Raw genomic sequence first — 19,990 nt, forward strand, 5'->3', positions numbered from 1 at the left:
GGCAGTCCTTGGCACTAAGTTGCCTTCTTCAGTATGTAGCTTCCAAGTGGACAGAATGCCAAGTTTTCCTCATAACACTCCTTCTGCTGCCCCACAGTAGGACTCATCCTCATACGGATTCCGGTAGAACTGACCTCAGTACAGGTTCTGTTTCTCCACAGTAGGACTCATCCTCATACGGATTCCGGTAGAACTGACCTCAGTACAGGTTCTGTTTCTCCACAGTAGGACTCATCCTCATACGGATTCCGGTAGAACTGACCTCAGTACAGGTTCTGTTTCTCCACGGTAGAACTCATCCTCATATGGGTTCCGGTAGAACTGACCTCAGTACAGGTTCTGTTTCTCCACAGTAGGACTCATCCTCATACGGATTCCGGTAGGGCTGACCTCAGTACGGGTTCTGTTTCTCTACAGTAGGACTCATCCTCATACAGATTCATCCTCATATGGGTTCCGGTAGAACTGACCTCAGTACGGGTTTTGTTTTTCCACAGTAGGACTCCGGTAGGGCTGATCTCAGTACTTGTTCTGTTTCTCTACAGTAGGACTTATCCTAGTACAGATTCTGTTTGGGCTGATCTCAAAATAAGTTCTGTTTTTCCTGGTAGGACTCACCCTAACACTAATTCCAACTGGGCTGATTCTAGTACTGGCTTTGCTGTTCCATAGTAAATCTGGTAGTTCAGCTACACCATAACAAGATCCACCTAAGTGACAGATGGAAACTCCTGTCCACACAGAAAGGTTAATCTCTCAGCGACCAGCATACCGTTGCCCCTCCCCCATCCATCCACTCTCACACACATCACACATTCCTGCTGCAGTGAGGATTCCGAGCGACAGCTGGCCTAATAGAGCCAGTGAGTGTGTTGGCACCCTAACCCCCCCCCAACCCCCGCAGAACCACAGGCCAGCAGTCAGTTTTGCTGGAACAAATGTCTCCAGTTGTGCCAAATTGAATCCTGGGACTGAGGACACCTATAAAAAAGCCAGAAATACACTCAAAATTCTTGAAGACCAGAGCCCATAAGGAATAATGTACTCAGAGTATAAAATACCAGCCATGGTGACACGGCAGCAGTGATGAGACAAATGGTGCCCAAAAAACACACTGATTCTATCCAGCAGAGCACTCTGCCAGTGATCTGATGGTCAGTGGTTAGCAGGAGAACACTCTTCCATGGGGTGATTCATGCACATGTCAGTGTTTCCAGTGTCAAACAGTCCAGGCTATTCCACCCACAAACACAGCGATCCCTGTGGATCTCCACTAGAAAGAGCACAGTCATCATAGTGTAGCTTCTATATTCTTGTAATGGTAACACTTAACAGGGCAGAAATAAAATAGTACTAGAGTTTTATTAATGTATTAATTAAACACAAATTAGGTCTTAGTTACATACCAATCTCATGTTAATTCATCATAATGAATCATGATGCATTTTTTATCTGAAGTAGTTACTATATTTCTTATTGTATCGGTTAATTCTGTAAACCTTTGTGAACTACTGAAGGAACAAGTAATCAATAACACAAGTTCAATAATTCTCATAATTATCATTGAATCATAATTCATATTTCATTGCAAGCAGTTACTATATTTGTTGCTATATGTCAATCTTGTAAACCTTTGTGAACTACTAAGGAACTACTGAAGGAGCTACTAATGAACTACTTAAGGAACAAGTAATGAATAACACAAATGAATTACTGATCTCGTTTGTTCATCATTAATGAATCGTGATGCATCTTTCAAGTTGTTGTTCATGTTTTGTACTTCAGTAGTAACTCAGTTGTTACTAAGTATTAGTGTCCTGTCAAGTGAAGTGTTACCCTGTGTCAAAAGTAAGGGACCGTATACTGTGCGCGTAAGCCACGCTGAAACGTGCAAATTATCATTTATAGCACAATGTAATTCACACTCAGCTCTCACTGTTATTTTCAAATTTACCTAATGAGACGAAAATCCCGGACTGACAGGCAGCTGCACCAGGGCACACATTTTGTATGGAGTGAGTATAACCATACGCTCCATTAATCTGCACGTAACAACGGGGCACTGCAGAAGGAAACGGGACCTGCCACTTTAAAAGTTCATTACCTGCTGATCAAAAGAAGGTAGCTAATTAAAGTTCACTTAAAGGAGCAGCGCACACACTTACACATGCACACACACATACACAGTCCAATGAACACAGCAGGAAAGGTATACAAGCTCTCCAAAAGAACTCCCAATAAAAAGGTGAAGGAGGAGGAGGAGGATAGATGGCATGCAATAGCTGAGCTCTTCAGCTGCCGAGTCTGGTGTTGAGGTAAAGGAAAGTGAGTGGGAGGCAGGCCCAGGGGGTGAGGGGTAGGGGGGGCTCTTTCAGAGCTCTGTCTGCCAGTCTGGACCTTGTTTTCTTCAAACCCAGCCAGCCATCACTGTTGCCACGATTATTTTCAGCTTAACCTTTCAGCACAGAACAAAACTGGCGTCTGAGTCCAACCCAGCGGTGACTTATAAATGCAGCAGAATGGAGGCTGGGGCCGTGCACCCAAACGGTCCCTCGCGAGGGGGAAGTCGTAGCCCCCCCAACCTCCATCCCCTCCCCCCCAGGGCTCTCACGGGGGGCACGCACACCACGGGCGAGATGCATACCTGCAAGGACGTTATTAGCAAGCACCGCTACATCATTACCCCCCGGCCCCCCCGGCCCCATCGGCACCCGGTGCAGCGCTACTGTCACCCACTATCACTGTAACACTCCGCACATGTAGAGAAAGGCCCCATATCCTACTGTATATATGTGCCTCTCTCTGGTCTCTGCCGTCTTTCCCTTGCGGACAGACACATGGAGCCACCACACTCCTCCAGGACCCCCACCCCCATCCAGCCAGGCCGAGGAGCTTCCAGGGCCCCCCCAAAAAAAATGAAATAAAATAACAAGAGGCCAGCCGGTCTCTGGGGGGTGCAACTCTACAGGAAATGGCTGGAGCGGGAGAAGCTGATGGTTTCACCAAGTGCAGGGGGAGGACGGTGCCTGGCAGATGTCAGGGGGGGGGGGTTCTGTTTCTCAGTTTGCTTTTAAAACAAGTCTGGCCGCAGGAGGGGGGCTGTCCAGCCACAGGACGCAGACTCGGGTGACGGCAGCCGGGGGGGGCGCTGACACAGGGCCTTCCCCGTCCATGCGGCACATCGTACCTCTACGGGCTTTTGATAGCGGGATCCTTTTACAAAAACTTCCAAACTGCATGCAGAAGCCCAAGGTTTCCTCCTACAGGGGGTGTGAAGCATTGTTTACTAAGCAGACAGGACACCCTCAGTGCTGTTACACTCTCCCACATCGGGCTCAGGTCCGGCTCCTGTCGCAGGCCTCCGTCAGGATGCCCTGCTGGATTGTATAGAGCAGGGGCTTCAGGGTGACCCTCCCGAATAAGATCTGGTCAGGCTGCCCAGGGCATGAGCCCGGTAAGGTCCCTCTGCGCCAGGCAGTCTGCTATCTCACATGTGCTCCGTCTTCAATCATAACCTGCCTGTGATGTGATGTCAGATAGGAGGTGCCAAGCCGCCTTGGAGACACTGAGGCTGATTTTGAGAAGGAACATTAACTGATGTAGTTAGTGCGGGGGGTGGAGGGGGGGTAACACCCAGTAACACCCATTTAACACTGCAGTCAGAAGGCTGGAGGTCACCACAGTCAAGGTGAGGGCAAAGTAAGACTCTGAATGGCAAAAACATGGTACGAGGACGGGGCACAAGTTAATCAGTACTGACTGTGCATAGATGGCCACCATCAGGAACGATGGTGCCCTTTTTCACTTAGGCCGGACGTGGCTTGCAGCACCATGGGACAAACGGGGGTTGGGAGGGAAGAAGCTTTTGTGGGGGGGAGGGGGGGGGGGGGTTCTGACATGTGACATATACACAGCTGCCGGGTAGAGCTGGCCCAAAACAAACACACGAGCCAAATCTACAGGAAGACAAGGGAGACTGTCTCCAATTGTAGGGGGCTGGGGGGGTTTTCAACATCTCATTTGTCACGAGACCAACTGGACAGCTGCTCCTGGGACGAAGGGAATGAGCTGGGCCAGACCGAGCGCAGCAGGACGAGAGAGAGCGCTCCCCAGTGGACAGCGCCCAGTGCAGGTCCTGGCAGGGCGAGAGAGAGCGCTCCCCAGTGGACAGCGCCCAGTGCAGGTCCTGGCAGGGCGAGAGAGAGCGCTCCCCAGTGGACAGCGCCCCTGTTATTCTACAGCGCCCAGTGCAGGTCCTGGCAGGGCGAGAGAGAGCGCTCCCCAGTGGACAGCGCCCCTGTTACTGTACAGCGCCCAGTGCAGGTCCTGGCAGGGCGAGAGAGAGCGCTCCCCAGTGGACAGCGCCCCTGTTATTCTACAGCGCCCAGTGCAGGTCCTGGCAGGGCGAGAGAGAGCGCTCCCCAGTGGACAGCGCCCCTGTTACTGTACAGCGCCCAGTTCAGGTCCTGGCAGGGCGAGAGAGAGCGCTCCCCGCTGGACAGCGCCCCTGTTATTGTACAGCGCCCAGTGCAGGTCCTGACAGGCCCTAACTCTGACCCGACCTCTAAACTGCAGCCTCCTCGCTGCCCCCCCCCAGCCAGTGCGAGCCCGGCTTTGGAGCCCAGCCCAGATCAGGCCTCAGCCTCACAACAATCAGCCATTGTAGCACAATGCTGGGGGGTGGGGAGTGAGAAGGGGGGGGGGGGTGAGCACACTTCAGTGCCCTGACAGACTGGGGCTGTAGCCAGTCCCTCTGTGTCAGTGTCGGAAATCACACCACAGCAAGGTGTTGCCCATCCGATGACACAACCCAAGAATAAAAATAACAGAAACTGGAAGCTGAGCAGAAGTTACTCCCAAAAGTAAAGTTACTTTCAGGTCTCCTTACACAGCTGCATGTTCAAATCTATTCAAATTTTTATTTCTATGTCCTGAGCTTCACCTAAAAATCAGTTCACATGCCTGCAGGTTTCTACCTTCTTCTCTTAGTTGTTCTATTAAGAAAAATATGCATCATATATCACAATATATGTGATACTTCACATATTAATGTATAAGGTAACACTTTACTTAAAGCAGTCATGTATAATGCATTATACATACCTTCATAATGCATTATAATGCATTCATAAAATATTATGAACAGGGCTATAACCATTTATAAATGTCATTATAAATGACATTATAAATGGCATAAAACTATAAATACCTTAATACTGCAGTACAAGGCATCCTTAACTCTAATACTGACCATTATAATGCATTATGAAGGTGCATTATAGATGAGAGCTTTCTAAAGCACTCATAATGCATAATAAACATGCATATTTATAATACAATACTTTACGAATGCATTATAATGCATTATGAAGGTATCTATAATGCATTATGATGACTGTTTTAAATAAAGTGTTACCCTTCATTTTTACTTTGTACCCCAAACCTAGAAAATAATACTTTCTGCTTCAGTGGGTTTGAGAAGGATCAAATAGGTATGAATACTATTAGGTATATATTTCTTAATTCATTACCCAGTTAATTCATGCACAACAGTATGACAGTCCCACACTGGGTCTATGATAACTTATGTATCTCTGGATAATTTGACTAAACTAAAAAATATTATGTAGTCATACAGATGCAGAGAAATAGTACTGCTGTCATTTAAATACTTGTGAAAGCAGCTCATTCTACAAAGTAGCTTATTTGCAGGGCTGCGTCTGCATGTTAGTAGCCCCCCCCCCCCCCCCCATTTTATCCTGTTAGCTGGATGTGGCACTGTGCTCGCCCCAGCCCCACTGAACCATGGGTCCAGAGTAGCTTACAATCAAGCACAGTTTCGACAAAAGAAATCGCAGATCGCAAATCTAATCTGTAAGAAACTGCACATCCTCTGAAAACAAGACAAGCCCCATGAGTTTGAGGGGGGAGTGCACCAAGGGTCACAGCTGGAAGTTAAGGATGGTATCCTAACAAGTGAACGTGTGGACAAAATGCTCGCTGTTTAATGTGCAATTTCATAAAACCCTGTGAGATTTTACTATTCAAATACACAGTAATTAATAATGCGCTCAAAATATCAGGAACAGAACCCGTGCCTTAGACAAAAACATATAATTCTGCTCATGAGTATCTGGACAATACAGTGAAGTCTGTTGACAAGGCCATTATGAGGTCAATTAGACTTTCAGTTACTCTGGGGAAGCACTGCATTGGGTTTGTTAATGTGTGATTACAGAGGGACGTGATTAGGCACATCAGAGCCATGCTAATGAAGCTCTCCCATTGTCTTTGAGTAAACACCACTTGACCCAGTAACAGCCCTTTTATTGCCCCTGCCACGCAACAGCGCCTCTTCTTGTTGCTTCCTTGGTGGAGTGAGTTTTGCCACATTCCTGCCCCACCTCACAACCTCCTAACACCCCCCCCCCCCCACACACACACACACACACACAAACACATTTTCACAAGCAGTGGGCAGGCTGTCTATCCATCCATCTTCCAACTGCTTGCCCTGGCCTAGTCAAGCGGGGGCCTACAGCCTATCACAGGCATAACTGGGATACACCCTGAAAAAGATGCCAGTCCATCGCAGGGCACACTCACACAGTCTTACACTACAAGATGCCAGTTAACCAAACTGCATGTCTTTGGACTGCTGGAGGAACCCATAATACCATTCAAACTGAACACACACACACAGGAGAAGTGAGATTCAAAGCCTGGAGGTGTTAGACAAGTGCTCACCCACCGGGGGGGTCAGTGAATCTCTATTCCAACACGTACAAGTTACCAGGCGACAAATTATCCCACCACATGCTCTTTATTATGGTGTTTATTCTGAGGAATAAGACAAACAGTGAACAAGGGTTTCCGAAATCAGCCAGCTTTGTGTCAAAAAGTGTGGAATACATTCAATGAATATTGTATCTGATAGCTAAAGATTGGCTGTTTAAACAATTACTGCAGTTTTTCCACTGCCGAGGTATACTGTCGATTCTGTATGTAAATGGTTGCTTCCTGCAGCACGCCCAAGGGCCAGGGGTGAGGCGCTCGCACTCTCACTCTCACTCTCACTCACAGTGTCTGAGAGCACCCCAGTCCTGAGCCACATGGACTGCATGCTCTTAAAGTAAATAAATATAGATATGCTGGTTAATTATAGGAACAGTGCCAAACGGGTCGAATTGCTGTTGTGTGCTGTGTTTTCTCTTAAGAAATAAGCCTGACACTCCCAGATATGGTGCAGGACCTGGAATCTATGGAGACACAGCCTGCAACATTCCCACAACAGCGTCTCAGAGTGATAACAACCTAAAAAAAAACAGACTGCGCAAGAAGGTAACGTGCCTGCGGGTGAGTATTCAGCATGCTTTAAGTAAGCTTTGCGCAGGAGTGAGTGGGGAATGTTCCGAAGGGGGTACAGGCGGCCCTAGGAAAAGGACGGGGGGCTAAAATTAACGATCGCCGCTGTGTCAGATTTAGGAAGGTCTGGTCACTATCATGGGCTCATTGTTCTTTGTAAATGGGCCCAAGACTGTGAAAAGCCCCCTCTGCTATCAGGCCCACAGTGACACCGAGGGGGGGGGGGGCTAGGGCTAGGGGGCAGGGTGGCAGCCATGTCTCCGTTTAACGACACTAAATTAACTTAATACACTTCCTCTGGCCTAATGCCGGCTATAAAGTGGGGGAAATGGAGAAAGAAGGGAGGAGGGAGGGGGAAACAGGCAATTACATCCATCATGTGGGACCCTGGGCCAGCACGTTCCTGCTTGGGGGACAGAGGGAACCACAGAGCCGTGGGCCTGACCCTGTTAGCCTCACAGCTGGCCCAGCCCTGTTAGCCATAACCAGCAGGCCCGGCCCTGTTAGCCGCACAGCCACGAGCCCGACCCTGTTAGCCTCATGCCCGCAGGCCCGGCCCTGTTAGCCGCACGGCCACGAGCCCGACCCTGTTAGCCTCATGCCCGCAGGCCCGGCCCTGTTAGCCGCACGGCCACGAGCCCGACCCTGTTAGCCTCATGTCCGCAGGCCCGGCCCTGTTAGCCGCACGGCCACGAGCCCGACCCTGTTAGCCTCATGCCCGCAGGCCCGGCCCTGTTAGCCGCATGGCCACGAGCCCGACCCTGTTAGCCTTACAGTCGAAAATCAGGCACTGGTACCCACTGCTGTCCTGTGGTGGGAAGGTCTATCTGGGGAAATATGAGTCCCTCTGCTCTAACCCAGCGCTCCAGTAGGCGCTACTGTACGAGCATGGGTGCGCCTGTTTCTGGAAACATACCAGCTGCTCTGGGCCAGTTGCACAAGCACCCCACACACCCTAAAATAGATGCAGCTGCTCCTCGAGGTTCGCTGTCCATGCTCTCTTTCGGCCATAATATTCCATTTGTTTCCTCTTCCTGTTTCATGCTCTAGGTCTCCCCCAGCTACGTATGTGTGGCTTTTAGATGGAGATGTTCAGCCTTCACTCCATGCTAATGAGGGGGTGGTCTCTCTGTCCTCTCCTAGGTGCTGCATTGGCACGCCATGCTAATGAGGGGGTGGTCTCTCTGTCCTCTCCTAGGTGCTGCATTGGCACGCCATGCTAATGAGGGGGTGGTCTCTCTGTCCTCTCCTAGGTGCTGCATTGGCACGCCATGCTAATGAGGGGGTGGTCTCTCTGTCCTCTCCTAGGTGCTGCATTGGCACGCCATGCTAATGAGGGGGTGGTCTCTCTGTCCTCTCCTAGGTGCTGCATTGGCACGCCATGCTAATGAGGGGGTGGTCTCTCTGTCCTCTCCTAGGTGCTGCATTGGCACGCCATGCTAATGAGGGGGTGGTCTCTCTGTCCTCTCCTAGGTGCTGCATTGGCACGCCATGCTAATGAGGGGGTGGTCTCTCTGTCCTCTCCTAGGTGCTGCATTGGCACGCCATGCTAATGAGGGGGTGGTCTCTCTGTCCTCTCCTAGGTGCTGCATTGGCACGCCATGCTAATGAGGGGGTGGTCTCTCTGTCCTCTCCTAGGTGCTGCATTGGCACGCCATGCTAATGAGGGGGTGGTCTCTCTGTCCTCTCCTAGGTGCTGCATTGGCACGCCATGCTAATGAGGGGGTGGTCTCTCTGTCCTCTCCTAGGTGCTGCATTGGCACGCCATGCTAATGAGGGGGTGGTCTCTCTGTCCTCTCCTAGGTGCTGCATTGGCACGCCATGCTAATGAGGGGGTGGTCTCTCTGTCCTCTCCTAGGTGCTGCATTGGCACGCCATGCTAATGAGGGGGTGGTCTCTCTGTCCTCTCCTAGGTGCTGCATTGGCACGCCATGCTAATGAGGGGGTGGTCTCTCTGTCCTCTCCTAGGTGCTGCATTGGCACGCCATGCTAATGAGGGGGTGGTCTCTCTGTCCTCTCCTAGGTGCTGCATTGGCACGCCGCGCTGCTGCTACAGAGGTACATCAAAAATAAAGCGTAAAATAAGTGGAGTTACAACCGTCAGACTGTCCTACTTGTGTGTATACTGTGTATTGCTTGTATATTTTACATAATGAAAATATACAGTATTGTCTGCTAAGTGTTGGCACCCTGTCCTGGGTTATTCTCTGTCATCAAATATGTCAGAGAGGGACTAAGGCATCTGTTGCTCTTAGTTACTGGTTGCCAGTGGCGATATTTCCATTGTTCTTCCTATCATGGTTTAACCTGCCTACACATGTCAGGTGACTGGCTGTTAACTGTAGAGCAGAGGATCAAATCCTGGGTGAATTGTATGACCCTTCATGCTATTGTGAGCAAAGTACATGGATACTCTTGGTTATAAGTGTGTAAGGTTGGCATTACTGACCTGGTGTCAAAAATACCAAAGTCACAGAATACAGAACCGCTGAGGTTTAATATTCTTAGTTTTTCAAGCCATATGCCAGGCAGAATACCAGACTGCCAGCACAACCTACCAAGACCTGGTTATTTACCTATAAACAAGGTTCTAACACCTAGAACCCCATTCTTGATCATTTATACAATTTCTGGATACCTGAGCCTCATCTCCAATAATCTGTGCCAGTTTGCTGTTACCGAAAGCTGATGGATGATTCACTGCTGAACATCTAGACATGAGAAAGCAGCACAAAGTGCTCTGTCCATCTGTAGCGATGAACACTTTGTACAAGTCAACCTGGGCAAAGTAAAGATGCACAACATGTCCATTGTTATACATTGAATAATTGACCTCATATTAAGAACTAAAGTGCATTATGGGTAAGCCTTAGAAGGAGCTGTTTGACAAAATATTTTATCATATGACTGTCAGGGCTTATCTGCAACCCCCACTCCTGAGAATTTCATGTAATTTGCTGCTCAGCCAAAATGCCTAAGTCCGTTTCCAGTACCATGCCAATCTAAAAGTTACTAGCAAACTCCATAATTCCTTTTTTTCGGGAATGGAAAACATCCGCTCAGAAAATCAACACAGAAAATTACTGTTACAAGCAACACTGAGACCACCCTTGCCACGTGGCTGACAATGCATTGAGAGAAGAAAATAACCAAAGAAAAGGTCTCCATGCAGCAGTAATCCAGCCTGATCTGCATGGCATGTTTTAAAGACTTCCAGGTGCTTGGTTTCTGTTCTTGGTATAAACAAAAGCTGTACCTTATTTTCCATTCATTACTCATAGAGTCTGCACCTATTACACATCTAGTAGAAAAAGTGCTACTAAGGATTTTGAAAATAAAATCTGTCCATAAGCAAACTTGAAGGGGACTTTAAAAGTAATTTAAGATTTGGTATGTATGTTGCATGCTTTCAAAAGATACGACTATGATGTCATTCTCCTGTAAAATGCAGATTTTCCTTCGCTTTACAAAGCCATCCGTACACCTACTTCCTCTCATGCTGAGTGAATCCTATGGGAAATGAGGTTTCCTCACTAATAAAGTGATATACTTTCAGCAGGGCAGTGAGTTTCCATATGCAGTGCCATAAAGTACTTAGATCAACTAGATCCAAGTCTTACTCATGATTAAGTGATCACCATTGGTGAAATTTTGATTAACTATATTCAGCTCTTTCTCTCTTAAGGCACTCAGTTGCTGGATACCTATTTCTTGTTGGGATTCAACAATCCATCACTGTAACCCCTTAATCCCAACCAGGGTCACAGGAGCCTATCCTGGGAACAACAGGCAGAGGCAGGAACCAACATACTGCAGGGTGCACACACTCACAGGGCCAACTCAGAGTCACCAATCAACCTACCACACACACTTTTGGACGGTGGGAGGTAACCGGAGCCCCCGGCAAAAACGGGGAGGGTATGCAAATTCCACACAGAAAGCCCCTACACCCAACCCAGGACCTTCTTGCTATAAGGCAGCAGCACTAATCACTGCGCCACCATGAAACCCCATTCAGCAATAAACATCAGCTCATGCTGAACTTGATGTAATAATAGTCCAGTAAAACAATTGAGTTGAATGGCAATGCTCATTCACTTTTGGATGTTCTATTATTTATTATACATTTATCTCATTTGACAGCTAGCCAAAACACTACACCCAAAACACTACACCCAAAGGTTCACCCTAGACCCCATATGGCATTCGTCCTCCCTTCATCTTGCTCATCGCGCCCAGCAGCCATGTAAGCTCAGCACGCTTCCCAAGGGAGATGTTTCACAACAAGTTATCTGCCCAGAGAAGTTTTTGCACCCTATGACATCACACAACACAAGGGCACCAAGGCGGAGTTCTGCTGCGTTTCATTGCCAAGGGCTACACAGACGAGGAAGTTGGACATTTCCAGTACTATGTTTGGTTGTTGTCGTATGTTTTGTCTGCTCCTAATAAAGGTTAGTAGATCTCCTGAGAGACTTGGAGTTAGTGACTGGTCGACTCACTGAAGCAGTAAACGCCCTTAGCAGGGTGGACAGAAAGACAGGGCTTAAACTTTTTTTTTATCCAAATATCTGTTGACAGATGTTTCTACAACTTCTGTGCACCTATAATGAATGTATGTGTAAATACCTGCTAACCTAAGGACCATACTCTTGTGCGAAACTACATACATAAACTGATTAAATGAGAGACAGGGCCCATGGGCTAAGGCTGCTAGTGGGCCTTGCTTGTCTTCTTGTCCACCTTGAGAAGAAACTCTGAAACATCACTGATACAAACCCTGACCTTCTGCTGTCACCCCCAGGCTACGCCCCCCACCCTGCGCACCACGGTCTTCCCACTTGATCGCCGATTAGGACAGTCTAGTATCTGAGAAGCATATGATGCCCATTACATCACAACCCTCCGAGACTGCAGGCAGCTTGCATTCCAGCAGAAGTATGAAAAAAGGATGAGGAAGATGGCCATCAAAGCCGCTCCCACACCTGTTTGCTCTTAAGAGTCCAGTTACGGGGAGCAGCTCCTGCCACTCAGCGAAGGCCGCGGCTTGTTAAGGCTGTTGATTGTATTCCCTGCTTGCCAAGGCTGTAGATTGTATTCCCTGCACTCAGCCTTAATCTCCATAGTATGACTTCTCTGTAGTGTGAATCCGTCTCTACAATTTGACTCCCTATTATGTGATTTAGATTTTTCACAGCTGTAACTCTCTGTACTAAGTTTAGGTTCCTTAGCTATAACAATTGGTACGATGTTTCAGGTTTATTCACTTTAAAATCTCCTTTATTTGGTTTGTACAAAGAAAATCCATACAGCCGTCACCAACATAGGATTCTCTCAATTTCAAAAACTTATAACAGTGCAGGTATTTTTGTTCACTGTTATAAGGGCTGTTTTTTATATATAAGCTGTTTTATTGCACCTCCATGGCTCTGACAGCCTGATGTATTATGGGATATTTGTATAAAAACAAGTTAAAAGATAAAATGCTGTGGAGTGACCAACCATCACATAACTCATGTGAATGCAGATTGCAGATATAATGCTTTTACAGAGAGGTCACTCAGAAGCAACAAAGCTACAACAGAGAAGTTTTCAAACCACATAAGTTGATTTTTCATCATTTTATCGACGACACCGGCCTGACGACGCAGTCCCAAATATGTTAGGCCCATGTTTACGCAGCTCCTAAGCAGCTGTATAAAACAACGTCGCGGCAAGTTTCGGAAAATATCTGCCATATGACGTCACCCTCAGCCCACGCCAAGAGCGGACGGACTCGCGCCCTGTGAGGGTCAAACCCCGGGCCGCGAATCGCTTTCGCTGGGAGGTGGCTGAGAATCCGGCTCCCTGGGTAGATTCTGCAGTTTTCCTGCTCTCCGCTTAGCAACCAGTATGTGTGTCACATGACCACAACGAGCCAACTGCCGAGATCGCCTTCCACGCGTCATCCTGGTTGGGCGCTAATGACCTCACATATCTCTGCTAATTAAAAAAAAACTCTGGATAACACCGTTCCATGCTCCACTCGGGGTGGGAGACGGGAATCAGTCAGACCCACTGACACAAGAATGCTGAAGACAATCTGCTCAGGGAGACATCGGGAGCCATGGTGACGAGTCATCTGCAGTAGACGGACTCCATGTAGTCATTCCTGCCAAACATGTGTTCCTTCAGGGAAGCAGTGGGCATTTCTCTTAAACACATCAATTTCAGTGACCCTCAATCACTTCAGTAAGTGTTGTCAGACGGCATCAGGCCCAGGAGAACAATCAGTATCACGGCAGGCTGAACCAGAGCCCAGCTGGAAGAGGAAATGGGCCATTCTGATTTACTCCAGGTCCACACATCCGGGTCAGCATTACATGGCTCTATGCTTCCAGCAGGAAGTCTTTCTGATGACAAATTTTTACGTCTTCCTCTCTCAGTCCTGAGCCAGCGATCAAACCATATGTTCACCCACCATTACCTATATGTAATAAATTTTCAAGAGAAAATTCTTCCTCTATACGCTGGGAAAAGTTTAAGAAGCCCAAAACGGCTCCACGGGGAAGGCAGGCCCAACTGACAGTTTCACGGTGTTAGTGTCTCTGCTTTGTTTACTTTTGGTTAAGCTTCTGCATGAAGGTTTGGCTTGTGGCTGTGAAGGCAGAATTGTTCAAGGCCTTGCAGATGCAATCACCCCCACCCCACACATACACACACACACACACACACACACACACACCCAGCGTAACCCCTGCGCCCCCCCGGCTCCACCTCCACCACGCAGCCGGGGGTGGAGACAGATGGACATTGCCGGCTGAGTGAAGCACAGAGACCCTCACACCCAGCTCTCCGCACTGTGCTGACATTGATGAATCCCGTCTGCTCCTTATACCGTATCGTGTTCTCGCTACGCTACTGTAGCACTCTGAGAAAACCATGCATTGGCCCAGGACGTTAAGGCGGGTCTCACGATTTCAAAACTGTTTAACTTTTAAGGTGCACGTTAAAGCCTGTAGTTTTCTTATTCTGGCCTTTTAGACCTTAACATCTATGGAGTGCGGTGGTAGCAATGTAGCTTTGTTTAATTAACAGAAAGCACATAGGAGCAGCTTCTTAGAATGGCGTTATTTGAACTCGGTTTGTGCTGTTAGCTTTAATTCAGATTAAGAAAAAGCATCTGAAGCTGGGGAAGAGGGGTAGAAAGGGCATTTGGCCACGGTGGGGGCCGAGGCCTGCAGTGTTTGTATGTTTAGCGTCTCCGTGGGGGGGGGGGGGGGTGGATGGGATGTGTTTGTTTAGCTTTCTGTGGGGAATGCACACCACACTAGCACTTATTGGAGGGTGGGAGAGGTGGTGCTGGTCGTGGTGAGGGAGGGGGGGGGGGGGTCACTAAGCCACCCAGGATGGGGTGTCGGCTTTTCTCTTTCGCTTTTAACCCCGTTCCCCATCTTGGCTGTCAGCACCCAGAGCCGGGAGCTACCTGAGGGAATTCAGGGACTAACAGAAACCCACACCCTGAATCTCTAACCCCCCCCCCATATGAAAGAAGGAAAAGGCTCAGACACATCCTCTACGTTCCGCCTGGAACACTGTGAAACTGTGTGTGTCGTAACAGGAGAATGGAAACAAAATATTACAGCTGAGTACATAGGAGGCCGACAGCGTTTCGGCAAGATGCATTGGGAGAATCGGCTAAGAAACTAGGAGCTCTGTTACTCACCCCTCGCGCAGTCCGACAGCAGAACAATCTCAAAAAGGAACAGGACAATCTGGAAAAGTTCCATTTTGGCAACAAACGGCTTCTAGATTTCAATTCTATGGAAAAAAAAGAAAAAACAAAATTACTTTTTAGTGATTTGGGGCAAAGTTACTACAATCAAACATACAAAATCAGGTTTACACTAAATATCTTCTTAAACACACTATGTGTATATTAAGGGCTGAAAATATTTGCAACTGAATATCATTTAGAATCAACTAGAATCAGCAGAAAATACATTGTTCTAATAAACCTATATTAGCATTTTGGCATCTGCTCTCATTGTCAGTATATATTTAACAAACCCAAGAAAATAGTTATTTTTTTCTGCTCAAGATACACAAGTGGCAGATGTAACAAGTGATACATTTGTTAGTAAATCTCTTAATACATGAACATTCTTTCTCTGTCACCTGTGGAATAATTACTGAGTAGTTATCGATTTCTGCAGATTTACAACGGAATTTAAATCATAAACTTGCTTAAGTCGACAATGTGAAATTAATTATTATTATCCAACACCCAGCACATCATTGACATTTACGAAAAGTTGCAAAATATCCCTCGTCTGCTATTGAAGCAGTACGTGAAATCTACGGAGAAATACCGAGGACTTTTGGTTCACCTGTAGTCTATGCTTATAATTAAGCTGCCAACGTAATAAAGTGCATACAGATGAAAATGTACAATTCTTGCAGATACTGTGGTTAGCCGTCAGTTGGTAAAAGCAGGCATCAAATTTAATATGAAATGAAACGGCAAATATCAAAAACCTCTTTTTTTTCTATTTAAAATCTATTTGACTGTATACGGGTAACGTTATGCAAATTTTATATCACCGTAATAATAATAATAATAATTATTATTATTATTATTATTATTATTAGGCCTGTCATTATTATGGCCCGTACGTAGACATCGCATTTCCTAACGCATCTTCGTGACCGCTAAAATGATGGAGCGCCGTGAAAACGGCTTCTTAAATAAAATTATACATACACCAACCATTCTCTCACAAAGTTTAATTTTTTATAAGCTGTTCAGCTGAAATTTGCTTGTTCAGCTTTCTGAACTAATAATTTATCTATATAAACCACACATGCACGTGTGTGTTTTCCGAAAAAAAGTTTCCTTGGTGCATGAATTATGCATCAAGGCAATATCAATACAAAACCGCTACCAAAAGTATTTTTCGGTTATTTACCTGTAATTAGGCTACATAAACACACAAAGTTATCCTCGAACTTGTTTCCAAAAGAAAGCAGGTTTCCCAAGTGAAAACATTCTTGATTTAATTCATACGATTAAATCCGCTTTGCTTTATCGGTCCAGGGGTGTCTATCATAGACAGTTTGACAGACACTGTACTGCAAGTGATCTCAGTCTTCCTACGATCGGTTGACACTCTAGAGCCGATGTGGTTTTAAAGCTGATATTTTTTTAGCAGATCTTCGAAAAATCTGTCTGGGAATCTGCTACAGCCAAGTATGTAAAAATATTACAAATCGCTTCTGAAACGGAGTCCCGTATGCGTCCTCGTAGTGAACATAAATCCAACAAAAGCCGCAAAAGTTCTCGCCACCCTCGTCTGTGGATATGGAGCGTAATTCGCAGGAAAACGCCTAACTGACTGTATCCCGCTTTGCAACTGTGAATAGGAGATGAAATCAGGGTAAAAATCGTATTTAGATAACAGCATTCAAGGTATCGGACGTAGGAATACAGAGGCACTATAGAGATGACTTGGGCTCAACCCAGCTCCCAACTTTCGGCCAATCAGAAAAAGGCTCCGCAACTCGCAGCGTTTAACTCCTTCGGATTAAAGCGCCTTTTTGGACGGGGCGCTGACAAGTTATTGACGTACGGAGACGCATTTTTGTTTTATTTTACAAAGATATTTTTTTTTTTTGGAAAATACAAATTCATACAAAAAAAACATAAGAATAATAATCGTTTCGAAGTACTATTATTATTGCTGTTGATGTCTTTGTATAAATATTGGTATAAAACGACCAAATACTGATGAAACTGGAATCAGACTAATTAAGTAGTTTATGTCCGAGGTCTAAAAACTCATGAATTCCACTCAATATTTCAAAACATTCAAACATTGTAGATTTTGAAGAAAAGAAAGGAAAATAGTCTACTGTCGCCTGACTCCGTGGTATTGAGCAAAGCTGCTCATTAATCAATAACTTTAATTTAGCAGCAAAGTACTCCAGGTAAGACTGGTCGAGTCATCGAGATTCCTTTAACCATATAATCTCACTGGATGTATAATAATAATAATAATAATAATAATAATAATAATAATAATAATAAAAACAATAAGGTTCCATAGCACTACGTGCTTTGGACCCTTAATAATAATAATAATCATGGTTGTGTTAATATAAACATTTTCCAAATAGCCTCTAATTGTAAAATTATAAGAAGAAAAGCGGATACAGTCGGTGATGTTTTAAAACACTAAACGTTACAAAATGTCGGCTGTAAAATATGTAGAACCGCATGATCACCTTGCTCAAAAGTACCAGATCTGTAGTGGGTAAAATAACTTAGGATCACATTTCACACAATTTGAAGAGAAACGAGGAGAACTTCTGCAATAAAAAGGGATTCGAGCTGTTCGGAACAGGATTACAAAGAGTGTCATGGACAATCAGCCAGATGTCCCGAAGCAGTTGTCTTTTGCCACATTTTAACAGGTCCTTAATGGACATTTTAATGAATGCGTTAGGCTGCCTTGTAAAATAGCGTGAATTGAGTTAAATGTATATAAATGTTAAATGCGAAAGACGTATCGTGTTGCGATTCAACAAATGTATGTCGTAAATCTCCTTTGACATAATGTCATGACCAAAGAATAAACTAAGGATACTTTTTTCGAAGTTTATGAATTTCACCCTACCTTTGTTACCGATGAATTGAGCGATGCTTAGGATATAAAAGAGCATTATAATTAAGTTAAAAAAAAACCCACACATTTTCACCGAAAGATAATTACTGCAGGATATTCTGTGGAAAAACAAGTCTGGTGTTGTGCAAGTGGTTTTCTAATTTTCTTCGAACTATTGCAATATTCTTGAGTTGGTGGTCGCTTTTCATATTTATTTTGTTATTTTTTAACAGCATATTGTTGCATGTGTTGGGTGATTGTTATGGATCTTTCATGCTTGCTCTAGTATTTTTAATGCATTGGTAAACTCTTAAATTTTTAAAATAAATTTATGAAAACATTTATAAATGTATATCAGGATGTATTATGCAATACTTTAGACAAAAAATCATATGTATCAGTGGCATTCAATTTATCATAATGACGCTCTTCGTGCGAAGAACATTTATACTGACGTGTTTGTTCGCATTGATGAATTACTTTGGCAAAGGATATAGCAGAAAACCAAAATTGAGCATTGTACAGTCTATGCATTAATAAATAACATTTTATGAAATAAATTGATACTTAAAAACTCAATATATAATGATATTTTTTCCTCAGAGTCATTGTTATTAATTTATTCATATATAGGCTTGTAAAAGGGAACAGTAAAAGTTACAATCAGTTCAGACGTTTACGGTTTTTAAAGTGTGTAGCTAATGGTGCTAGCATCATATTTGATTGCTTTAGATGCTGATAAACAATACAATGTATGTAGTGGCCTGCTAAAATGTGTATATATTTTTCAGAAAAAAATGTACATTTATTGTTTTGAAAAAAATTATTCAACTAAATTTAAAAAAATGGTAGCACTGTAAACATCGTTACTGCATCATAAAACGGAAATTTAAAAATAGTTTACGTCACTTCAGACCATCAGCATTAGTATTTGTTAGCTTATTTATTAATGCATTTACTTAGGCCTATTTTACGATGTTTAGGACTATCACACGTAATATTACACTGCCACCTTGTGGCCGCCAGAGGAAATCTACGTAATGTTTACAGCGGGATGGGGATGCACACCGAGAAACTGTAATGACACGTTTCCTGATGTTCCCTCAACTTTAATATTTTGTATTTCATAAACTTTAAATTTAGTAACATTCTGTTTACGTTAAGCAACAATCCTTAGGTCAGCTAGTCACTTCTTGAATGAAATCATGTTTTTGTGGGGGTGACTGGTGTATCCACCGATATGAGTATTATTATCCTGTAAAGATGCAAGACACTAATGAGGAAGGCTTGCATAATCTCCACAGTCAGGACAAAAGAAACCTGGAACTAAAGGGGTTAGAGAGCAACTCAAGTGGAGAATATATATATTCAATTTATTTTTGCATAGTATACAGCAGAGCTGTTCAGATGAAGCATATAAAATGAAGCTGATGAAGGTTCCTTCGGGCCTTGATCCAGTAACCATCAAGTTATAAACCTATGTGCTTGATCACTACACAGACTGCTTGCTGTCACGACCATCTAAGCTCATTGCACTTTATGTTGACAAAGCAACTTCTTACCATGCTTGACGTGGTGAAAGGGAGCCTATTCCATTCACAAACACTTTGTAATAAGAAAATCACAATGTCACGATTACCAAATGGGAGCATCTATAGGCAAAATTTTGTATGCAGGGTGAAATCAGACATATATTCTGGCAAGAAAACGGTCACCCTCCCAAAGGAACGGTCAACAAAAGGAATCCATCTCCTTGTGCCCCATTATTTATCTGTCAAGGAGGCCAGCCTTTTCCTGAGAGCTACCAGCAGGCAAACTGAGCAGTGGAGGTTTACAGCAGACCAGACAGCTGTGGAAATGTGGAGCACAAAGGTCTCACTCGTTCAGGCTTGTCTCTGAGGAGAAGCGAGGGTAATGTCTCCTTTATAACAGTGCTGTGATGCTGCACCACACGTACTGCAACGTTAGAAAGCACACATGTC

At 45.1% G+C, this 19,990-nt stretch overlaps 1 protein-coding gene across 1 annotated transcript in view; it reads right to left on the reverse strand.

The window, feature by feature from the left end:
- The window catches only part of fgfrl1a (fibroblast growth factor receptor like 1a), a 74,897-nt gene extending 58,040 nt beyond the window's left edge, over positions 1-16,857 (reverse strand). Inside the window, exons 1-2 of the mRNA XM_023800060.2 lie at positions 16,314-16,857; positions 15,071-15,165 (exon numbers count right to left, since the gene is read on the reverse strand). Coding sequence (XP_023655828.2) covers positions 15,071-15,134 — 64 coding nt within the window. The 5' untranslated portion in view covers positions 15,135-15,165; positions 16,314-16,857. The remainder of the gene's footprint in view (positions 1-15,070; positions 15,166-16,313) is intronic.
- Between the last annotated feature and the right edge of the window lie 3,133 nt (positions 16,858-19,990).

Source organism: Paramormyrops kingsleyae, chromosome 12, assembly GCF_048594095.1.
Source record: "Paramormyrops kingsleyae isolate MSU_618 chromosome 12, PKINGS_0.4, whole genome shotgun sequence".
NCBI classification, from domain to species: domain Eukaryota; kingdom Metazoa; phylum Chordata; class Actinopteri; order Osteoglossiformes; family Mormyridae; genus Paramormyrops; species Paramormyrops kingsleyae.